This window comes from Callithrix jacchus, chromosome 2, assembly GCF_049354715.1.
Source record: "Callithrix jacchus isolate 240 chromosome 2, calJac240_pri, whole genome shotgun sequence".
NCBI classification, from domain to species: domain Eukaryota; kingdom Metazoa; phylum Chordata; class Mammalia; order Primates; family Cebidae; genus Callithrix; species Callithrix jacchus.
Genome location: NC_133503.1, coordinates 162,849,203 through 162,870,258, shown reverse-complemented (window position 1 = coordinate 162,870,258; position 21,056 = coordinate 162,849,203). Strand labels below are relative to the sequence as shown.

At 37.9% G+C, this 21,056-nt stretch overlaps 1 protein-coding gene across 4 annotated transcripts in view; it reads left to right on the top strand.

The window, feature by feature from the left end:
• The window catches only part of GHR (growth hormone receptor), a 344,216-nt gene that overhangs the window by 302,644 nt on the left and 20,516 nt on the right, over positions 1 to 21,056 (top strand). For all 4 annotated transcript variants that reach the window (XM_008992116.5, XM_035291616.3, XM_054252271.2 and 1 more), the window contains one exon: positions 862 to 1,040. In XM_008992116.5, coding sequence (XP_008990364.4) covers positions 862 to 1,040 — 179 coding nt within the window. The remainder of the gene's footprint in view (positions 1 to 861; positions 1,041 to 21,056) is intronic.

Sequence of the window (21,056 nt, the reverse complement as noted above, 5' to 3'; positions counted from 1 at the left end):
AGTGATTTTCAAAACCGTCAGTAATGAGATCCAACTAGCAATAATTTACTGGGAACTATCTAGAATATAAATTTAAATACAGTTTCTAGCTTTGGAATCTACATTTTTCTTCATCAGCCTCTGAGAAATTGTGGTCTTTGAGGTCCTAATAAGCAAAATGCAACTAATTTTCCTGAGTATGTAGAGTATATCAGAACCTGAGGAAAAAAAAATGTTTCAAGTTGTTCACATGACAGTTAGGAAAAAAGACAGAAAACACTGAATCATCACCATTTAAGAGAGTAACATAATGCCTTCTTCCTTCTTATGTCAGAAGAAAGTATCACATGTGGCTAGGAAGACCACAAAGCTAGGGAGCATTAGCAGAGTGTGCAGGAAGATTGTATGAGTGGCAACACAGAAATGAGTAAAACAAGGTCTCTGCCTCCAGGTCTTACACGGTTGAAAGAAAAAAGATTTCTCTACCTGTAGTTGCAAAGCAGCCCCATGTCTAAATTCTGTAGGCCTTTCTGACTGTCTTTTCAGTTTCAAGTGAAAATGAATTCCTTTGCCAAAATCCCAATGCATTTATGATATCAGAACAAAAAGGAATATAAAATATTGAAAATCTTGAAAATAGTGATTAGATTTTTGACTCCAAAAGGAATTTTTTAAGGGCTTGTTTAAAAGTTAAAAGGCCGTCCTTGAGTAAAAAATGTTACTCTCTTACAAAGTGAAAATTATAATAAGAAAAATATTGAAAGAAATAAGAGTATGAATTATTTAAAAATGTAGGAAGTAATTTGTTCTCCTGAGAAGAATGCCTTCCATTAATACTGACTTGTGTCTGTCTGTGTACTAATGCTCTGTTGAATTGCACAGTGCAACCAGATCCACCCATTGCCCTCAACTGGACTTTACTGAACATCAGTTTAACTGGGGTTCATGCAGACATCCAAGTGAGATGGGAAGCACCACCCAATGCAGATATTCAGAAAGGATGGATGGTTCTGGAGTACGAACTTCAATACAAAGAAGTAAATGAAACTCAGTGGAAAATGGTAAGATGTCGCTACACCTTACACTTTGACTTTTCTATTTCAGCACCCTCTCTCTCATTTATCATTAGACTTTCCTTTGACCTAATACCACAAGTCCATGCTGTATGCTTCATAATTTCCATAATATGCTTCACAAATAAATTTGAGAAAACATGATTTAATCGGTAAAATATTATCTTGAAATTCTGTAAGACAAGAGAGTTTATGTATACATGGAAGCCTGTAGAAGGGAAAGAAAACTATTTCTCCACTCATTCTTGCTGTCCCGTTTAACTTAGAGTAAAATTATAGACTGACCACTTAGCTGTCTTTGGGGATGTGCCTAAAAATGGGCAAGTTTGTGATCAAAGTCAACAGTAGACTATGGCCAAATAGTTTCCCATGATTTTAGTTGCTGCCGCTCAGAAGTCTCCCATTAAAATAAATTCATGTGTCTACAGGAAAACAGAGGGAGGGCATTTGTTTCTTAGAGGTTTCAGAAGGATGTTTTGTTACATACCTCAGAGAAGAATCAAGCTGAGATTCTGATGTAGCAGTTAGAGAGCGTAGTACTGGTTGACTTCTGAACCCCATGCTTTCTTCCCAAGCGTATGGAACTCAGAACTTTGACAAATTTCACATGGCACATAACAAGAGGAAAAACAGGAGTATCATGCTGCTCCCAATACAACTAATTCTAAACCTGTCTTAACCACAGCCACATCCACAGCCAAGCCAAGCAGTTTCTGGCCACCATCAGGTGATGCCCAACAGCCTGGCACAGATCACTCCCAGAATTTTGAGACACCAGTCCTGTCCATTCAGTGAACCACTGAAAAAGATGCCAATTCTCTCATTAGTAGAAAGTTAAGTTGGGAGGAACTTTGAATAGTTACAATACTGGGCTTGGAGGCTCTATTTTCTGAATCATTTTAATTTAGATATCTGTTCTGTAACTTGGTACAAATAAAATGCCTGATTGGATGCTAAGTCAAACAAGACTGTCTAAATCCAAATTACAATCAAACATTATTCAGCAACAGGTACTGAAATAACTACTATGCAGAAGGCACGGTGCTAAATACCTAAGGTAACAGTTCTCAAAGTGGAAACCACAGACCCCTGAGGGTCCCTGAGATCCTTTCAGGGAGTTCAGTACTATTTTCACAATATGCTAAAATGTTATTTTATTCACTATGCTGAAGTTTAACTTTATGGCACAAAAGCAATCGTGGAAACACTGCTGTCACATTAGCATGAAGCAAACCAGTAGTATCAAATTTTACTAATAGTCATTGTACTCTATATCATCATGCACTTACAGTAAAGAAAGGGAAAAAGCCAGTTTCACATGTGAAGTTATTGATGAAGCTGTAAAAATTGTTAATTTTACTAAACCTCGATCTCTGAGTACATAGCTTATCAATATTCTGTGTGAGGTGTGGAAATTACACATTAAGTATGTCTGCTACATACTGAGGTCTTGAAGAAAAATGTTTAAATGACTGAGTTGACAGCTGAACTAGTTGCTTTTATTACTTGGAGCACCATTTTTACTTGGAAAAACAACCGATAAACTAGCAGATGGTTATTCATATTTTAATTGGCAAACATTTCTCAAAAAAGAATGAAGTGAACTTGTCCCTTCAAAAAAAAACAATTGACAGTATTTTTTTCCACGAAAAAATTTGACTTTTCAAGGCAATTCATTTTGCCTTTTTGGAAAATTTGTATCTGCAATCATGAGCCTGATAGTGTTTTAATATTTGAAGACTTTTTTTGAAGAGATTGATGGTGATATTAGTGAAAGTGACTTTTAAATTATATTGTATAATAAAATGTATAAACATTTTAAAAAGCTACAAGTCAGCTAACCAGTATTTTCCAAATGACTAATATATGATATAATCAAATCACATGTGAGGAAATGATCCATTCAAAATACTAGAATGGAGTCATATCCAAAATATCATTGACCAAACCAATGTCATAGAGCTTTTCCCCTATATTTTCTTCCAGTAGTTGTACAGTTTCAGGTTTTACATTTAAGCCTTTATCAATTTTGACTTTATTTTTGTATGTGGTGTAAAATAAGGGTATAATTTCATTCTTCTGCATATAGATATCCAATTTTCTCAACAGCATTTAAAGACAGAGTGCTTTCATTATTGCGTATTCTTAGCACTTTTGTAATAAATCAATTTACTGTAAATGTGTGGACTTATTCCTGAGCCCTTTATTCTTTTGCATTGGTTTATGTCATTTTTATGCCAGTACCATGCTGTTTTGATTATTATAGCTTTGTGGTATGTTTTGAGGTCAGTAGAGTGATGATTCCAGCCTTGTTCTTTTTGTTCAAGATTGCTTTGGCTATTCATAGTCTATTGTGATTGCACACAAATTTTAGAATTGTTCTATTTCTGTGAAAAATGATATTGGCATTTTGATAAGGATTGTACTGAATTTGTAGATCAATTTAGGTAGCAGGGACATTTGAACAATATTAATTCTTCTAATCCATGAACATAGCTATCTGTTTTATTTGTGTTGTCTTCGTGGTTTACAGTTTTTAGTGTACAGATATTTCACCTACTTGTTTAAATTTATTTCTAGGTATTTTATTTTATTTTTATAGCTATTGTGAAAGATTTTTTTAAAATTTCTTTCTCAGATTGTTCCTCATTAGTGTATATAAACATTACTGATTTTTGTATGTTGACTTTGTATCCTGCAGCTTTACTGAATTTGTTTCTCTGTTCTAGCAGTTTTTTGTTGAAGTCTTTATGGTTTTCTATATATAAAATCATGTCATCTGCAACCAAAGATAACTTAACTTCTTTCTTCCCAATTTTGGATGCTTTTTATTTCTCTCTCTTATTTAATTGTTCTGGCTAGGATTTTCAATAGAGAGTAGAGTAGAGTAGTTACATTGAATACAAGTGGTAAGAGTAGTCATCCTTGTCTTGTTCCTCATTTTAGAAGAAAAGTTTCCACATTTCACTGTTTATTATGATGTGGGTTTGTTATATGTGACCTTTATTGTGTTGAAGTACATTCCTTCTACATCTAATTAAGAGTTTTTATCTAGGTTTTCTTCTATGGTTTTTATGGTTAAGCTCTTATGTTTAAGTCTTTAATCAATCTGGAGTTAATTTTAGTGTAAGGTGTCAGGAAAGGATCCAGTTTCTGCTTTCTGGACATGGCTAGCCAGTTTTCCCAACACCATTTATTAAACAGGGAATCCTTTCCCCATTTCTTGTATTTGTCAGGTTTGTCAAAGATCAGATTGTTGTAGATGTGTGGTGTTACTTCTGAGGCCTCTGTTCTGTTCCATTGGTCTATATCCCTGTTTTGATACCAGTACCATACTGTTTTGATTACTGTAGCCTTGTATTATAGTTTGAAGTTCAGTAGTGTGATGCCTCCAGCTTTTCCCTTTTTGCTTAGGATTGTCGTGGCTATGCGGACTCTCTTTTGGTTCCATATGAAGTTTAAGGTGGTTTTTTCCATTTCTGTGAGGAGGGTCATAGGTAGCTTGATGGGGATAGCGTTAAATCTGTAAATTACTTTGGGCAGTATGGCCATTTTCACAATATTGATTCTTCCTAACCATAAGCATGGAATGTTTTTCCATCTGTTTGTGTCCTCTCTCATATCCTTGATCAGTGGTTTGTAGTTCTCCTTGAAGAGGTCCTTTACAGCCTTGATAGTTATATTTCTAGGTATTTTATTCTTTTTGCAGTAATTGTGAATGACAATTTACTCTTGATTTGGCTCTCTTTTAGTTTGTTATTGGTGTATAGGAATGCTTGTGATTTCTCCACATTGATTTTGTATCCTGAGGTGTTGCTGAAGTTGCTTATCAGTTTAAGGAGATTTTAGGCTAAGACGATGGGCTTTACTAAATATACAGTCATGTCGTCTGCAAATAGAGACAATTTGACTTCCTCCTGTCCTAATTGAATACACTTTATTTCTTTTTCTTGCCTGATTGCTCTGGCTAGAACTTCCAATACTATATTGAATGGAAGTGGTAAGAGAGGGCATACTTGTCTTGTGCCAGATTTCAAGGGCAATGCTTCCAGTTTTTGCACATTCAGTATGATATTGGCTGTTGGTTTGTCTTAAATAGCTTTTATTGTTTTGTGATATATTCCATCAATACCTAGTTTATTGGGAGTTTTTAGCATAAAGGGCTGTTGAATTTTGTCAAAGGCCTTCTCTGCATCTATTGAGATAATCATGTGGTTTTTGTCTTTAGTTCTGTTTATGTGGTGAATTATGTTTATATACTTGCGTATGTTGAACCAGCCTTCCGTCCCTGGGATGAAGCCTACTTAATCATGATGGATAAGCTTTTTGATGTGCTGTTGCAGTTGGTTTGCCAGTATTTTATTGAAGATTTTTGCATCTATATTCGTCATTGATATTGGCCTAAGGTTTTCTTTTTTGTTGAGTCTCTGCCAGGTTTTGGTATCAGGACAATGTTGGTCTCACAAAATGATTTGGAAAGGATTCCCTCTTTTTGGATTGTTTGGAATATTTTCAGAAGGAGTGGTACCAGCTTCTCTTTGTATGTCTGATAGAATTCAGCTGTGAACCCATCTGGATCTGGGCTTTTTTTGGTCAGTAGGCTATTAATTGCTGCCTCAACCTCAGACCTTCTTATTGATCTATTCAGGGTTTCAACTTCTTCCTGGTTTAGGCTTAGGGGGGTGCAACTGTCCAGGAATTTATCTATTTCTTCCAGATTTACTGGTTTGTGTGCCTAGAGTTGTTTGTAGTAATCTCTGCTGGTAGTTTGTATTTCTGTGGAATCAGTGGTGATATCCCCTTTATTGTTTTTTATTACATCTATTTGATTCTTCTCTTTTCTTTTTTATTAATCTGGCTAGCAGTCTCTCTATTTTGTTGATCTTTTCAAAAAACCAGCTCCTGGATTTATTGATTTTTTGAAGGGTTTTTCTGTGTCTCTATCTCCTGCAGTTCTGCTCTAATTTTAGTTATTTCTTGGCTTCTGCTGGCTTTTCAGTTTTTTAAATCTTGCTCCACTAGGTCTTTTAATTTTGGTGATAGGGTGTCGATTTTACATCTTTCCCTGCTTCTCATGTGGGTATTGCTATAAATTTCCCTCTAGACACTGCTTTAAATGTCTCCCAGAGATATTGGTATGTTGTGTCTTTGTTCTCATTGGTTTCAAACAACATCTTTATTTCTTTCTTCATTCATTGTTTATCCAGTCAACATTCAAGAGCCAGTTGTTCAGTTTCCAGGAAGTTTTGGGGTTCTGAGTCAGTTTCTTAATCCCGAGTTCTAATTTGATTGCACTGTGATCTAAGAGACTGTTTGTTATGATTTCTGTTCTTTTGCATATGCTAAGGAGTGGTTTACTTCCAATTATGTGGTCAGTTTTAGAGTAAGTGTGATGTGGTGCTGAGAAGAAAGTATACTCTGTGAATTTAGGGTGAAGAGTTCTGTAGATGGCTATTGGGTCTTCTTGGTCCAGATCTGAGTTCAGGTCCTGGATATCCTTGTTAATTTTCTGTCACATTGATCTGTCTAATATTGACAGTGGACGGTTAAAGTGTCCCACTATTATTGCATGGGAGTCTAAGTCTCTTTGTAGGTCATTAAGAACTTGCTTTATGTATCTTGGTGTTCCTTTACTGGGTGCATATATATTTAGGATCGTTAGCTCTACTTGTTGCATTGATCCTTTTATTATTATGTAATGCCCTTCTTTGTCTCTTTTGATCTTTGTTGGTTTAAAGTCTGTTTTATCAGAGACTAGGATTGCAACCCCTACTTTTTTTGCTCTCCATTTGTTTGGTAAATCTTCTTCCATCCCTTTATTTTGAGCCTAATTGTGTCCTTGCACATGAGATGGATTTTCTGAATACAGCAAACCGATGGGTTTTGACCTTCTATCCAATTTGCCACTCTGTGTCTTTTGATTGGGGCCTTTAGCCCATTTACATTTTAGGTTAATATAGTTATCTGTGAATTTGATCCTGCCATTTTGATGCTGGCTGGTTGTTTTGCCCATTAGTTGATGCAGATTCTTCATTTTGTTGATGCTCTTTATCATTTGGTACATTTTTGGAGTGGCTGGTACTGGTTGTTCCTTTCTATGTTTATTGCTTCTTTTTAAAAAAATAACTTTTTTAATTGCATTTTAGGTTTTGGGGTACAAAGAACATGCAAGATTGTTGCATAGGTACACACATGGCAGTGTGATTTGCTGCCTTCCTCCGTATCACCTATATCTGGCATCTCTCCCCATGGTATCTCTCCCCATGGTATCTCTCCCCAACTCCCCACCCCATGCTGTCCCTCCCCTATTTCCCCCCAACTGACCCCAATGTGTAGTGCTCCCCTCCCTGTGTCCAGGTGTTCTCATTGTTCAACACCCACCTATGAGTGAGAACATGTGGTATTTGATTTTCTGCTCTTGTGTCAGCTTGTTGAGAATGATAGTTTTCAGGTTCATCCATGTCCCTACAAATGACACGAACTCATAGTTTTTGATTGCTGTATAATATTCCATGGTGTATACGTGCCACATTTTCCCAGTCCAGTCTATCATCGATGGGCATTTGGGTTGGTTCCAGGTCTTTGCTGTTGTAAACAGTGCTGCAATGAACATTCGTGTGCATGTGTCCTTATAGTAGAACGATTTATAGTCCTTTGGATATATACCCAGTAATGGGATTGCTGGGTCAATTGGAATTTCTATTTCTAAGGCCTTGAGGAATCACCACACTGTCTTCCACAATGGTTGAACTAATTTACACTCCCACCAGCAGTGTAAAAGTGTTCCTATTTCTCCACATCCTCTCCAGCAACTGTCGTCTCCAGATTTTTTAATGATCCCCATTCTAAGTGGTGTGAGATGGTATCTCAATGTAGTTTTGATTTGCATCTCTCTAATGAGCAGTGATGATGAGCATTTTTTCATATGTTTGTTGGCCTCATGTATGTCTTCTTTTGTAAAGTGTCTGTTCGTATCCTTTGCCCACTTTTGAATGGGCTTGTTTTTTTCTTGTGAATCTGTTTTAGCTCTTTGTAAATTCTGGATGTCAGCCCTTTGTCAGATGAGTAAACTGCAAAAATTTTTTCCCATTCTGTTGGTTGCTGATTCACTCTAATGACTGTTTCTTTTGCCATGCAGAAGCTGTGGAGTTTGATTAGGTCCCATTTGTCTATTTTGGCTTTTGTTGACAATGCTTTTGGTGTTTTGGTCAAGTCCTTGCCTACTCCTATGTCCCGAATGGTTTTGCCTAGATTTCCTTCTAGGGTTTTTATGGTATTAGGTCTTATGTTTAAAGTCTTTAATCCATATGGAGTTTAAGGTTTCAGGAAGGGGTCCACTTTCTGCTTTCTGCACATGGCTAGCCAGTTTTTCCAGCACCATTTATTATAAAGGGAATCCTTTCCCCATTGCTTGTTTTTGTCCAGTTTGTCAAAGATCGAATGGTAGTAGATATGCTGTGTTGCCTCTGAAGCCTCTGTTCTGTTCTATTGGTCTATATCTCTGTTTTGGTACCAATACCATGCTGTTTTGATACCAATACCATGCTGTTTTGATTACTATAGCCTTGTAGTATAGTTTGAAGTCTGGTAGTGTGATGCCTCCTACTGTGTTCTTTTTGCTTAGAATTGACTTGGCTATGCAGGCTCTTTTTTGACTCCATATGAAGTTTAAGGTGTTTTTTTCCAGTTCTGTGAAGAAGGTCATCGGTAGCTTGATGGGAATAGCATTGAATCTGTAAATTACTTTGGGCATTATGGCCATTTTCACAATATTGATTCTTCCTAACCATGAACATGGAATGTTTCTCCATCTGTTTGTGTCCTCTCTTATTTTGTTGAGCAGTGGTTTGTAGTTCTCCTTGAAGAGGTCTTCTACGTTCATTGTTAGTTGTATTCCTAGGTATTTTATTCTCTTTGTAGCAATTGTGAATGGCAGTTCATTCTTGATTTGGCTCTCTTTAAGTCTGTTATTGGTGTATAGGAATGCATGTGATTTTTGCACATTGATTTTGTATCCTGAGACTTTGCTGAAGTTGCTTATCAGTTTCAGGAGATTTTTGGGCTGAGACAATGGGGTCTTCTAGATATACAATTATGTAGTCTGCAAATAGAGACAATTTGACTTCCTCCTTTCCTATTTGAATACCCTTTACTTCTTGTTCTTGCTTGATTGCTCTGGCTAGAACTTCCAGTACTATATTGAATAGGAGTGGTGAGAGAGGGCATCCTTGTCTAGTGCCAGATTTCAAAGGGAATGCTTCTAGTTATTTGCCCATTCAGTATGATATTGGCTGTTGGTTTGTCATAAATAGCTTTTATTATTTTGAGATACATTCCATCAATACAGAGTTTATTGAGGGTTTTTAGCATAAAGGGCTGCTGAATTTTGTCAAAGGCCTTCTCTGCATCAATTGAGATAATCATGTGGTTTTTGTTTTTGGTTCTGTTTATGTGGTGAATTACATTTATAGACTTGTGTATGTTGAACCAGCCTTGCATCCCCAGGATGAATCCTACTTCATCATGGTGGATAAGCTTTTTGATGTTCTGTTGCAATCGGCTTGCCAGTATTTTATTGAAGATTTTTGCATCTATGTTCATCATGGATATTGGCCTGAGGTTTTCTTTTCTTGTTGAGTCTCTGCTGCGTTTTGATATCAGGATGATGTTGGTCTCATAAAATGATTTGGGAAAGATTCCCTCTTTTTGGATTATTTGGAATAGTTTTAGAAGGAATGGAATCAGCTCCTCTTTGTATGTCTGGTAGAATTCTGTTGTGAACCGATATGGACCTGGGCTTTTTGTGTGTGGTAGGCTCTTAATTGCTGCCTCAACTTCAGATTTTCTTATTGGTCTATTCAGGGTTTCAACGTCTTTCTGGTTTAAGCTTGGGAGGATGCAAGTGTTCAGGAATTTATCTATTTCTTCCTGGTTTACTAGTTTATGTGCATAGAGTTGGTTATTCAAGTTGGTTATTCTCCCTTTTCTTTTTTATCAATCTGACTAGTGGCCTGTCTATTTTGTTGATCCTTTCGAAAAACCAGCTCCTGGTTTCATTGATTTTTTGAAGGGTTTTTCATTTCTCTATCTCCTTCAGTTCTGCTCTGATCTTAGTTATTTCTTGTCTTCTGCTAGGTTTTGAGGTTTTTTTATCTTGCTCCTCTAGCTCTTTATATTTTGATGATAGGGTGTCAATTTTAGATCTCTCCTAACTTCTCATGTGGGCACTTGTTCCTATATATTTTCCTCCGGAGACTGCTTTAAATGTGTCCCAGAGATTCTGGTATGTTGTGACTTCCTTCTCGTTTGTTTCAAAGAACATCTTTATTTCTGCCTTCATTACATTGTTTATCCAGTGAACATTCAAGAGCAAGTTGTTCAGTTTCCATGAATCTGTGCGGTTCTCAGTTAGTTTTTGAATTTGAAGTTCTAACTTGATTGCACTGTGGTCTGAGAGACTGTTATGATTTCCATTCTTTCGCATTTGCTGAGGAGTGATTTACTTCCAGTTATGTGGTCAACTTTAGAGTAGGTGTGATGTGGTGCTGAGAAGAATGTATATTCTGTGGATTTGGGGTGGAGAGTTCTGTAAGTGTCTATCAGGTTTGCTTGTTCCAAGTCTGAGTTCAAGCCCTGCATATCCTTGTTATTTTTCTGTCTAGTTGATCTGTCTAATATTGACAATGGGGTGTGAAAGTCTCCTACTCTTTTTGTGTGGGACTCTAAGTCTCTTTGTAAGTCATTAAGAGCTTGCCTTATATATCTGGGTGCTCCTGTATTGGGTGCGTATATATTTAGGATCATTAGCTCTTCTTGTTGCATTGATCCTTTTACCATTATGTAATGGCCTTCTTTGTCTCTTTTGATCTTTGTTGCTTTAAAGTCTGTTTTATCAGAGATGAGTATTGCAACTCCTGTTTTTTTTCACTCTCCATTTGCTTGGTAAATCTTCCTCCATCCCTTTATTTTGAGCCTTTGTGTATCCTTGCATGTGAGATGGGTTTCCTGGATAGAGCACACCAATGGGTTTTGCCTTTTTATCCAATTTGCCAGTCTGTGTCTTTTGATTGGGGCATTTAGTCTATTTACATTTAGGGTTAATGTTGTTATGTGTGAAAATGATACTGCCATTTTGATGCTAGCTGGCTGTTTTGCCTGTTAGTTGTTGTAGATTCTTCATTTTGTTGATGCTCTTTACCATTTGGAATGTTTTTGGAATGGCTGGTACTGGTTGTACCTTTCTATCTGTAGTGCCTCTTTCAGGAGCTCTTGTAAAGCAGGCCTGATGGTGACAAAATCTCTGAGGACTTGCTTGTTCACAAAGGATTTTATTTTTCCTTCACTTATGAAGCTTAGTTTGGCTGGAAATGAAATTCTGGGTTGAAGGTTCTTTTCTTTAAGGATGTTGCATACTGGGCCCCACTCTCTTCTGGCTTGTAGTGTTTCTGCTGAGAGATCTGCTGTGAGTCTGATGGGCTTCCTTTTGTGGGTAACTCGACCTTTCTCTCTGACTGCCCTTAGCATTTTCTCCTTCATTTCAACCCTGGTAAATCTGATGATTACGTGCCTTGGGGTTGCTCTTCTTGAGAAATATCTTTGCGGTGTTCTCTATATTTCCTGGACTTGTATATTGGCCTGCCTTGCTAGGTTGGCGAAGTTTTCCTGGATAATATCCTGAAGAGTATTTCCCAGCTTGGATTCCTTCTCTTCATCACATTCAGGTACACCTATCAAACGTACATTAGGTCTTTTCATATAGTCCCATATTTCTTGGAGACTTTGTTCATTCCTTTTTATGCTTTTTCCTCTAATCTTGCCTTCTCGTTTTATTTCATTGAGTTTATCCTCAGCCTCTGATATCCTTTCTTCTGCTTGGTCAATTCAGCTGTTGAAACTTGTGCATGCTTTGCAAAGTTCTCATGTTGTGTTTTTCAGCTCCATCAATTCACTCATATTCCTCTCTAACTTGTCCATTTTTGTTAGCATTTCGTCAAATCTTTTTTCAAGGTTCTTAGTTTCTTTGCATTGGGTTAGAACATGTTCTTTTAACTCACAGAAGTTTCTCATTACCCACCTTCTGAAATCTGATTCTGTCATTTCATCACACTCATTCTTCATCCTGCCTCATTCCCTTGCTGGGGAGGAGTTGTGATCCCTTGTAGGAGGAGAGGTATTCTGGTTTTGGATGTTTTCCTCCTTTTTGCATTGGTTTCTTTCCATCTTTGTGGATTTATCCACCTGTGGTCTTTGTAGTTGCTGATTTTCAGATTGGGTCTCTGAGTGGACATCCAGTTGATGATGAAGTTATTTCTGTTTCTTATTTTTCCTTCTAACAGTCTGGCCCCTCTGCTGTAGGACTGCTGAGGGCCACTCCAGGCCCTGCTTGCCTGGGGATCACCTGCAGCAGCTGCAGAACAGTAAGGGTTGCTACCAGTGTCTTCTTCTGCTATCTTTTTCCCAGAAGGATACCTGCCAAATGTCAGTTTGATCTCTCCTTTATGAGGTGACTCTTTGGATATATGGGGGTCAGGGATCTGCTTGAGGAGACAGTCTGTCATTTATAGGAGCTCAAATGCTGAGCTGTGGGCTCTGTTGTTCATTCAGAGCTGCTGGGTAGGTACATTTTGGTCTGCTGCTGCAGAACTCATAAACCGCTTTTTGTTCCCATGTGCTCTGTCCCAGGGAGTTAGGACTTTATTTATGAGTTTCTGTTGTGCTGCTGCCTTATTTTTCAGGGCTGCCCTGCCCAGCAAAGAAGCAGCCTAGTCACTGCTGCCTGCAGAGTCTTTGCTGAGCTGCTGTGGGCTCCACCCAGCTGCCATGTGAACTTCCCTGCAGTCCTGTTTATAGGGGGTAGTTAGAACTGCTCAGCAATGAAGGCCCACCTCTGTATTGGTGGACTCTCTAATGGCAGGTTGCCTTGGCAATGGCGGGTTGCATTGGCAACGGCAGGCTGCCTCAGCAATGGAGGACTACCTCCATAGTGGTGGAGAGCCTCCGTAATGGCGGACGCCCCTCCCCCACAGAGCTGGACCATCACAGGTTCAGCTGTGCTTCCTGTAAAACTCTCAATCCAGAGAGTTTCTGATTGCTGTTCTTTTGTGGGGTGGGAACAGCTGAGCCTGATCACCTGGCTCCCTGCCTCAGAGCATTTTTTTTTTTTAGTTGAACAGTTGACTCTCTCCCAGGTGTTCAAGTCACCTGTTGAAAATGCACTGGGATCTCTGTGATTTCTCATGCTGCGAGTCACTGTGCTGGCTTAAACAGTGGCGCTGAGATTCATGGCACTTTCTTTTCCCAGAAATCTCCTTGCCTGTCTCCCTGTTCAGTCCCCTTTTTAATCAGATGAATGGATGACTTACCGGGGTTTGAATCGCCAACTAAAAGGGAACCCCAACCAGTGTATTTTGTACAGAGAACCACCGCACTGGGGCGCCAACAAAGCAGCCATGCCAGGCAAAGCAGCCACACTGGCCAAAACAGCCGTGCCGGCCAAAACAGTCATGCTGGCGACCCGTGGGGCTCCTCCGCCTGGGAATCTCTTGGTCTGTGGGCAATAAAAATTCATCTGGAAATGCAGCATCCACTCACCCTCTGCACTTTCACTGGGAGCTGCAATCCTGAGCTGTTCCTAAATGGCCATCTTGGATCTGTTTAGTGCTTTTTTCAGGAGCTCTTATAAGGCAGGCCTAGAGTGAAAAGAAATGAGCAAAGCCTCCAAGAACTATAGGATTATGTGAAAAGACCTTCTCTATGTTTGATAAGTGTACCTGAATGTGATAGAATAATTCCAAGCTGGGAAACATTGTTCCGGATCTTGTTCTTTTTTTATGCCTGAGTAGTATTCCATGGTGTACATATACCACATTTTCTTTATCCAGTCTACCATTTTCTTTATTCCATGTCTTTGCTATTGTGAATAGTGCTATGATGAACATATGCATACTTGTGTCTTTATGGTAGAATGCTTTATATTCCTTTGGGTATACATCCAAAAATGGAATTGCTGGGTCAAATGGTAATTCTGTTTTAAGTTCTTTGAGAAGTTGCCAAACTACCTCCACAATGGCTGAACTAATTTACATTATTATCAGCAGTGTATACGCATTTCCTTTTCTCTGCAACCTCACCAGTATCTGTAATTTTTGGGCTTTTTAGTAATAGCCATTCTGATTGCTGTGATGCAGTATCTCATTGTGGTTTTGATATGCCTTTCTCTAATTATTAGTAATACTTGCTATTTTTTCATATGCTTGTTGGTCACATGTTTGTGTTCTTTTGAAAAGTGTCTCTTTATGTCTTTTGTCCACTTTCAATGGGGTTTGTTTTTGGCTTGTTGATTTATTTAAGTTCCTTATAGATTATGGATACTAGACCTTTGTGAGATATATAGTTTGCAAATATTTTCAGCCATTCTATAGATTGTCTGTTTTGTCAGTTATTTCTTTTGCCATGCAGAATCTCTTTAGTTTACTTAGATCTCATTTGTCAATTTTTGTTTTTGTTGCAATTGTTTTTGGTATAATCACGAAACCTTTGCTGGAGCCTAAGTCCAGAATGATATTCCCTAGGTTTTCTTCTAGGGTTTTTATATTTTGGGGTTTTGCAATCTTTTTTCATTTGGCATTTTTTTCATTACACTTTAAGTTCTGGGGTACATGTGCAGATCGTGCAGGATTATTACATAGGTATAAACGTGCCATAGTGGTTTGCTACATCCATCCCCCCATCACCTACATTAGGTATTTCTCTTAATGTAATCCCTTCCCAATCCCCCAGTTCCCTGCTATCTCTCCCCATCCCCCCACCCTCCAATGGGCCCCAGTGTGTGATGTTCCCCTCCATGTGTCCATGTGTTCTTATTGTTCAACACCCACTTATGAGTGAGAACATGCTGTGTTTGATTTTTTGTTCTTGAGTCAGTTTGCTGAGAATGATGGTTTCCAGATTCATCCATGTCCCTGCAAAGGACATAAACTCATCCTTTTTATGACTGCATAGTATTCCATGGTGTATATTTGCCACATTTTCTTTATACAGTTTATCATTGATGGGCATTTGGGTTGGTTCTAAGTCTTTGCTCTTGTAGACAGTGCCACAATGAACATATGTGTGCATGGGTCTTTATAATCGAATGACTTATAATCCTTTGGGTATATACCCAAAGGATTGCTGGGTCCAATGATATTTCTATTTCTGGATCCTTGAGGAATCACCACACTGTCTTCCACAATGTTTGAACTACTTTACACTGCCACCAACAGTGTAAAAGACTTCCTATTTCTCCACATTCTCTCCAGCATTTGTTGTCTCCTGATTTTTTAATAGTTGCCATTCTAACTGGCATGAGATGGTATCTCAATATGGTTTTGATTTGCATTTCTCTATTGATTAGTGATGATGAGCTTTTTTTCATGTTTCTTGGCTACATAAATGTCTCCTTTTGAAAAGTGTTTATATCCTTTGCCCACTTTTAAATGGGTTTGTTTGTTTGTTCTTGTGAATCTGTTTAACTTCTTTGTAGATTCTGGATATTAGCTCTTTGTTGGATGGGTAGATTGCAAAAAATTTTTCCCATTCTGTTGGTTGCCAGTTCACTCTAATGATAGTTTCTTTTGCTGTGCAGGCTCTTAAGTTTAATTAGCTCACATTTGTCTATTTTGGCTTTGGTTGCCATTGCTTTTGCTGTTTTAGTCATGAAGTCCTTGCTTATGCCTAGGTTCTGATTGGTATTGCCTAGGATTTCTTCTAGGGTTTTTATGGTGTTAGGTCTTATGTTTAAATCTTTAATCCATCTGGAGTTATTCTTTGTACAAGATGTAAGGAAGAGGTCCAGTTTCAGCTTTCTGCATATTGCTAGCCAGATTTCCCAACACCATTTATTAAACAGGGAATCCTTTCCCCATTGCTTATTTTTCTCAGGTTTGTCAAAGATCAGATGGTTGTAGATATGTGGTTTTGATTCCAAGGCCTTTGTTCTGTTCCATTGGACTATATCTCTGTTTTGGTACCAGCACCTTCCTGTTTTGATTACTGTAGCCTTGTAGTATAGTTTGAAGTCAGGTCGCATGATGCCTCCAGCTTTGTTTTTTTTTTTTTAATTAGAATTGTCTTGTCTATGTAGGCTCTTTTTTGGTTCCATATGAAACTTAAGGTGGTTTTTTCCAGTTCTGTGAAGAAGGTCAATGGTAGCTTGATGGGGATAGCATTGAATCTATAAATTACTTTGGGCAGTATGGTCATTTTTATGATATTGATTCTTCCTAACCATGAGCATGAAACATTTTTTCATTTGTTTGTGTCTTCTCTTATTTCCTTGAGCAGTGGTTTCTAGTTCTCCTTGAAGAGATTCTTCACATCTCCTGTTAGTTATATTTCTAGGTATTTTATTCTCTTTGTAGCAATTGTGAATGGGAGTTTGCTTATGATTTGCACTCTTTTTGTCTGTTATTGGTGTATAGAAATGCTTGTAATTTTTGTACATTGATTCTATATTCTTAAATTCGCTGAATTTGCTTATCAGCTTAAAGAGATTTTGGACTGAGATGATTGGTCTTCTAAATGTGCGATCATGCCATCTACAAATAGAGACAATTTGACTTCCACTTTTCCTAATAGAATACCTTTAATTTTTTTCTTACCTGATTCCTCCGGCCATTACTTCAAATACTATGTTGGATAGGAGTGGTGAGAAAGGGCATCCTTGTCTACTGCCAGTTTTCAAAGGGAATGCTTCCAGTTTTTCCCCATTCAGTATGATACTGGCTGTCAGTTTGTCATAAATAGCTTTTATTATTTTGCGTTACGTTCCATTGATCCATAGTTTCTTAGAGTTTTTAGCATAAAAGGCTATTAAATTTTGTTGAAGACCTTCTCTGTATCTATTGAGATAATCATGTGGTTTTTGTCTTTGGTTCTGTTTATGTGATGAATTTTGTTTATAGACTTGAATATGTTGATGCAGCCTTGCATCCCTGGGATGAAACCACTTGATTGTGATAGATAAGCTTTTTGATGTGCTGTTGGATTCAGCTTGACAGTATTTTATTGAAGATATTCACATCAGTCAGTGTTCATCATGGATACTGGCCTAAATTTTTCTTTTTCGGTTGTGTCTCTGCCAGGTTTTTGATGTCAGAAAAATATTGGCCTTATAAAATGAGTTAGGGAGGATTCCTTTCTTTTGTATTTCTTGGAATAGTTTCAGAAGGAATGGTACCAGCTCCTTTTTGTAACTCTGTTAGAATTTGGCTGTGAACCCATCTGGTCCTGGAATTTTTTGATTGGTAGGCTGTTAATTGCTGCCTCAACATCAGACCTTGTTATTGGTCTGTTCAGGGACTCAATTTCTTTCTGGTTTAGTATTGGGAGGATGTAAGTGTCCAATAATTTATGAATTTCTTCTAGATTTACTAATTTATGTGCAGAGGTGTTGGTAGTAATCTCTGTTGGTGGTTTGTACTTCTGTGGAATCAGTGATATCCCCTTAATCATTTTTTATTGCATCTATTTGATTCTTCTCTCTTTTCTTTTTTTTTTCTTTTAATTTTTTATTGCATTTTAGGTTTGGGGGGGTACATGTGCAAAACATGCAAGACAGTTGCATAGGTACACACATGGCAGTGTGTTTTGCTTCCTTTCTCCCCTTCACCCAATTTGGCATTTCTCCCCAGGCTATCCCTCCCCAGCTCCCCCCCTGGCAGGCCCTCCCCTTTTCCCCCCAATAGACCCCAGTCTTTAGTACTCCACTCCTTGTGTCCATGTGTTCCCATTTTTTCATCACTCACCTATGAGTGAGAATATGCAGTATTTCATTTTCTGTTCTTGTGTCAGTTTGCTGAGAATATGTTCTCCAGATTCATCCATGTCCCTACAAATGACACGAACTCATCATTTCTGATTGCTGCATAATATTTCATGGTGTATATGTGCCACATTTTCCCAATCCAGTCTATCATCAATGGACATTTGGGTTGATTCCAGGTCTTTGCTATTGTAAACAGTGCTGCAATGAACATTCGTGTCCATGTGTCCTTATAGTAGAACGATTCATAGTCCTTTGGATATATACCCAGTAATGGGATTGCTGGGTCAAATGCAATTTTTATTTCTAAGGACTTGAGGAATCGCCACACTGTCTTCCACAATGGTTGAAATAATTTACACTCCCAACAGTGTAAAAGTGTTCCTTTTTCTCCACATCCTCTCCAGCATCTGTTGTCTCAAGACTCTTTAATGATTGCCATTCTAACTGGCATGAGATGGTATCTCAATGTGGTTTTGATTTGCATCTCTCTAATGACCAGTGATGATGAGCATTTTTTCATATGATTGTTGACCTCATATATGTCTTCTTTCATAAAGTGTCTGTTCATATCCTTTGCACATTTTTGAATGGGTTTGTTTGTTTTTTTTCTGTAAATCTGTTTGAGTTCTTTGTAAATTCTGGATATCAGTCCTTTCTCAGATGGGTAAATTGCAAAAATTTTTTCCCATTCTGTTGGTTGCCGATTCACTCTAATGACTGTTTCTTTTGCTGTGCAGAAGCTGTGGAGTTTGATTAGGTCCCATTTGTCTATTTTGGTTTTTGTTGCCAATGCTTTTGGTGTTTTGGTCATGAAGTCCTTGCCTACTTCTATGTCCTGGATGGTTTTGCCTAGATTTCTTTCTAGGGTTTTTATGGTGCCAGGTCTTATGTTTAAGTCTTTAATCCATCTGGAGTTAATTTTAGTGTAAGGTGTCAGGAAGGGGTCCAGTTTCTGCTTTCTGCACATGGCTAGCCAGTTTTCCCAATACCATTTATTAAACAGGGAATCCTTTCCCCATTGCTTGTTTTTGTCAGGTTTATCAAAGATTGTATGGTTGTAGATATGTTGTGTTGCCTCTGATGCCTCTGTTCTGTTCCATTGGTCTATATCTCTGTTTTGGTACCAGTACCATGCTGTTTTGATTACTGTAGCCTTGTAGTATAGTTTGAAATCCGGTAGTGTGAGGCCCCCCGCTGTGTTCTTTTTGCTTAGAATTGACTTGGCTATGCAGGCTCTCTTTTGGTTCCATATGAAGTTCATGGTGGTTTTTTCCAGTTCTGTGAAGAAAGTCAATGGTAGCTTGATGGGGATAGCATTAATTCTGTAAATTACTTTGGGCAGTATAGCCATTTTCATGATATTGACTCTTCCTAACCATGAACATGGAATGTTTCTCCCTCTGTTTGTGTCCTCTCTTATTTTGTTGAGCGGTGGTTTGTAGTTTTCCTTGAAGAGATCCCTTACGTTTTTTGTGAGTTTTATTCCTAGGTATTTTATTCTTTTTGTAGCAATTGTGAATGGCAGTTCGTTCTTGGTTTGGCTTTCTTTAAATCTGTTATTGGTGTAGAGAATGCTTGTGATTTTTGCACATTGATTTTGTATCCTGAGACTTTGCTGAAGTTGCTTATCAGTTTCAGAAGGTTTTGGGCTGAGGTGATGAGGTCTTCTAGGTATACTATCATGTCGTCTACAAATAGAGACAATTTGGCTTCCACCTTTCCTATTTGAATACCCTTTATTTCTTTCTCTTGCCTGATTGCTCTGACTAGAACTTCCAGTACTATATTGAATAGGAGTGGTGAAAGAGGGTATCCTTGTCTAGTGCCGGATTTCAAAGGGAATGCTTCCAGTTTTTGCCCATTCAGTATGATATTGGCTGTTGGTTTGTCATAAATAGCTTTTATTACTTTGAGATACATTCCATTGATACCTAGTTTATTGAGGGTTTTTGGGATAAAGGGCTGTTGAATTTTGTTGAATGCCTTCTCTGCGTCAATTGAGATAATTATGTGGTTTTTATTTTTGCTTCTGTTTATGTGGTGAATTATGTTTTTCGACTTGCATATGTTGAACCAGCCTTGCATACCCGGGATAAATCCTACTTGATCATGATGAATAAGTTTTTTGATTTGCTCTTGCAATCGGCTTGCCAATATTTTATTGAAGATTTTTGCATCTATGTTCATCATGGATATTGGCCTGAAGTTTTCTTTTCTTGTTGTATCTCTGCTGGGTTTTGGTATCAGGATGATGTTGTTCTCATAAAATGATTTGGGAAGGATTCCCTCTTTTTGGATTATTTGGAATAGTTTTAGAAGGAATGGTACCAGCTCCTCTTTGTGTGTCTGGTAGAATTCGGCTGTGAACCCATCTGGACCTGGGCTTTTTTTGTGTGGTAGCCTCTTAATTGCTGCCTCAACTTCTGACCTTGCTATTGGTCTATTCATAGTTTCAGCTTCCTCCTGGTTTAGGCTTGGGAGGACACAGGAGTCCAGGAATTTATTCTTTTCTTCCAGGTTTACTAGTTTATGTGCATAGAGTTGCTTGTAATATTCTCTGATGATGGTTTGAATTTCTGTGGAATCTGTGGTGATTTCCCCTTTGTCATTTCTTATTGCATCTATTTGGTTGTTCTCTCTTTTCTTTTTAATCAATCTAGCTAGTGGTTTGTCTATTTTGTTGATCTTTTCAAAAAACCAGCTCTTGGATTTATTGATTTTTCGAAGGATGTTTTATGTCTCTATCTCCTTCTGTTCTGCTCTGATCTTAGTTATTTCTTTTCTTCTGCTAGGTTTTGAGTTTTTTTTTTATCTTGTTCCTCTAGCTCTTTCAATTTTGACGATAGGGTGTCAATTTTGGATCTCTCCATTCTTTTCATATGGGCACTTATTGCTATATATTTTCCTCTAGAGACTGCTTTAAATGTGTCCCAGAGATTCTGGCATGTTGTGTCTTCGTTCTCATTGGTTTCGAAGAACTTCTTTATTTCTGCCTTCATTTCATTGTTTATCCAGTCAACATTCAAGAACCAGTTGTTCGGTTTCCATGAAGCTGTGCGGTTCTGGGTTGGTTTCTGAATTCTGAGTTCTAACTTGATTGCACTATGATCTGAGAGACTGTTTATTATGATTTCAGTTGTTTTGCATTTGCTGAGGAGTGCTTTACTTCCAATTATGTGGTCAATTTTAGAGTAGGT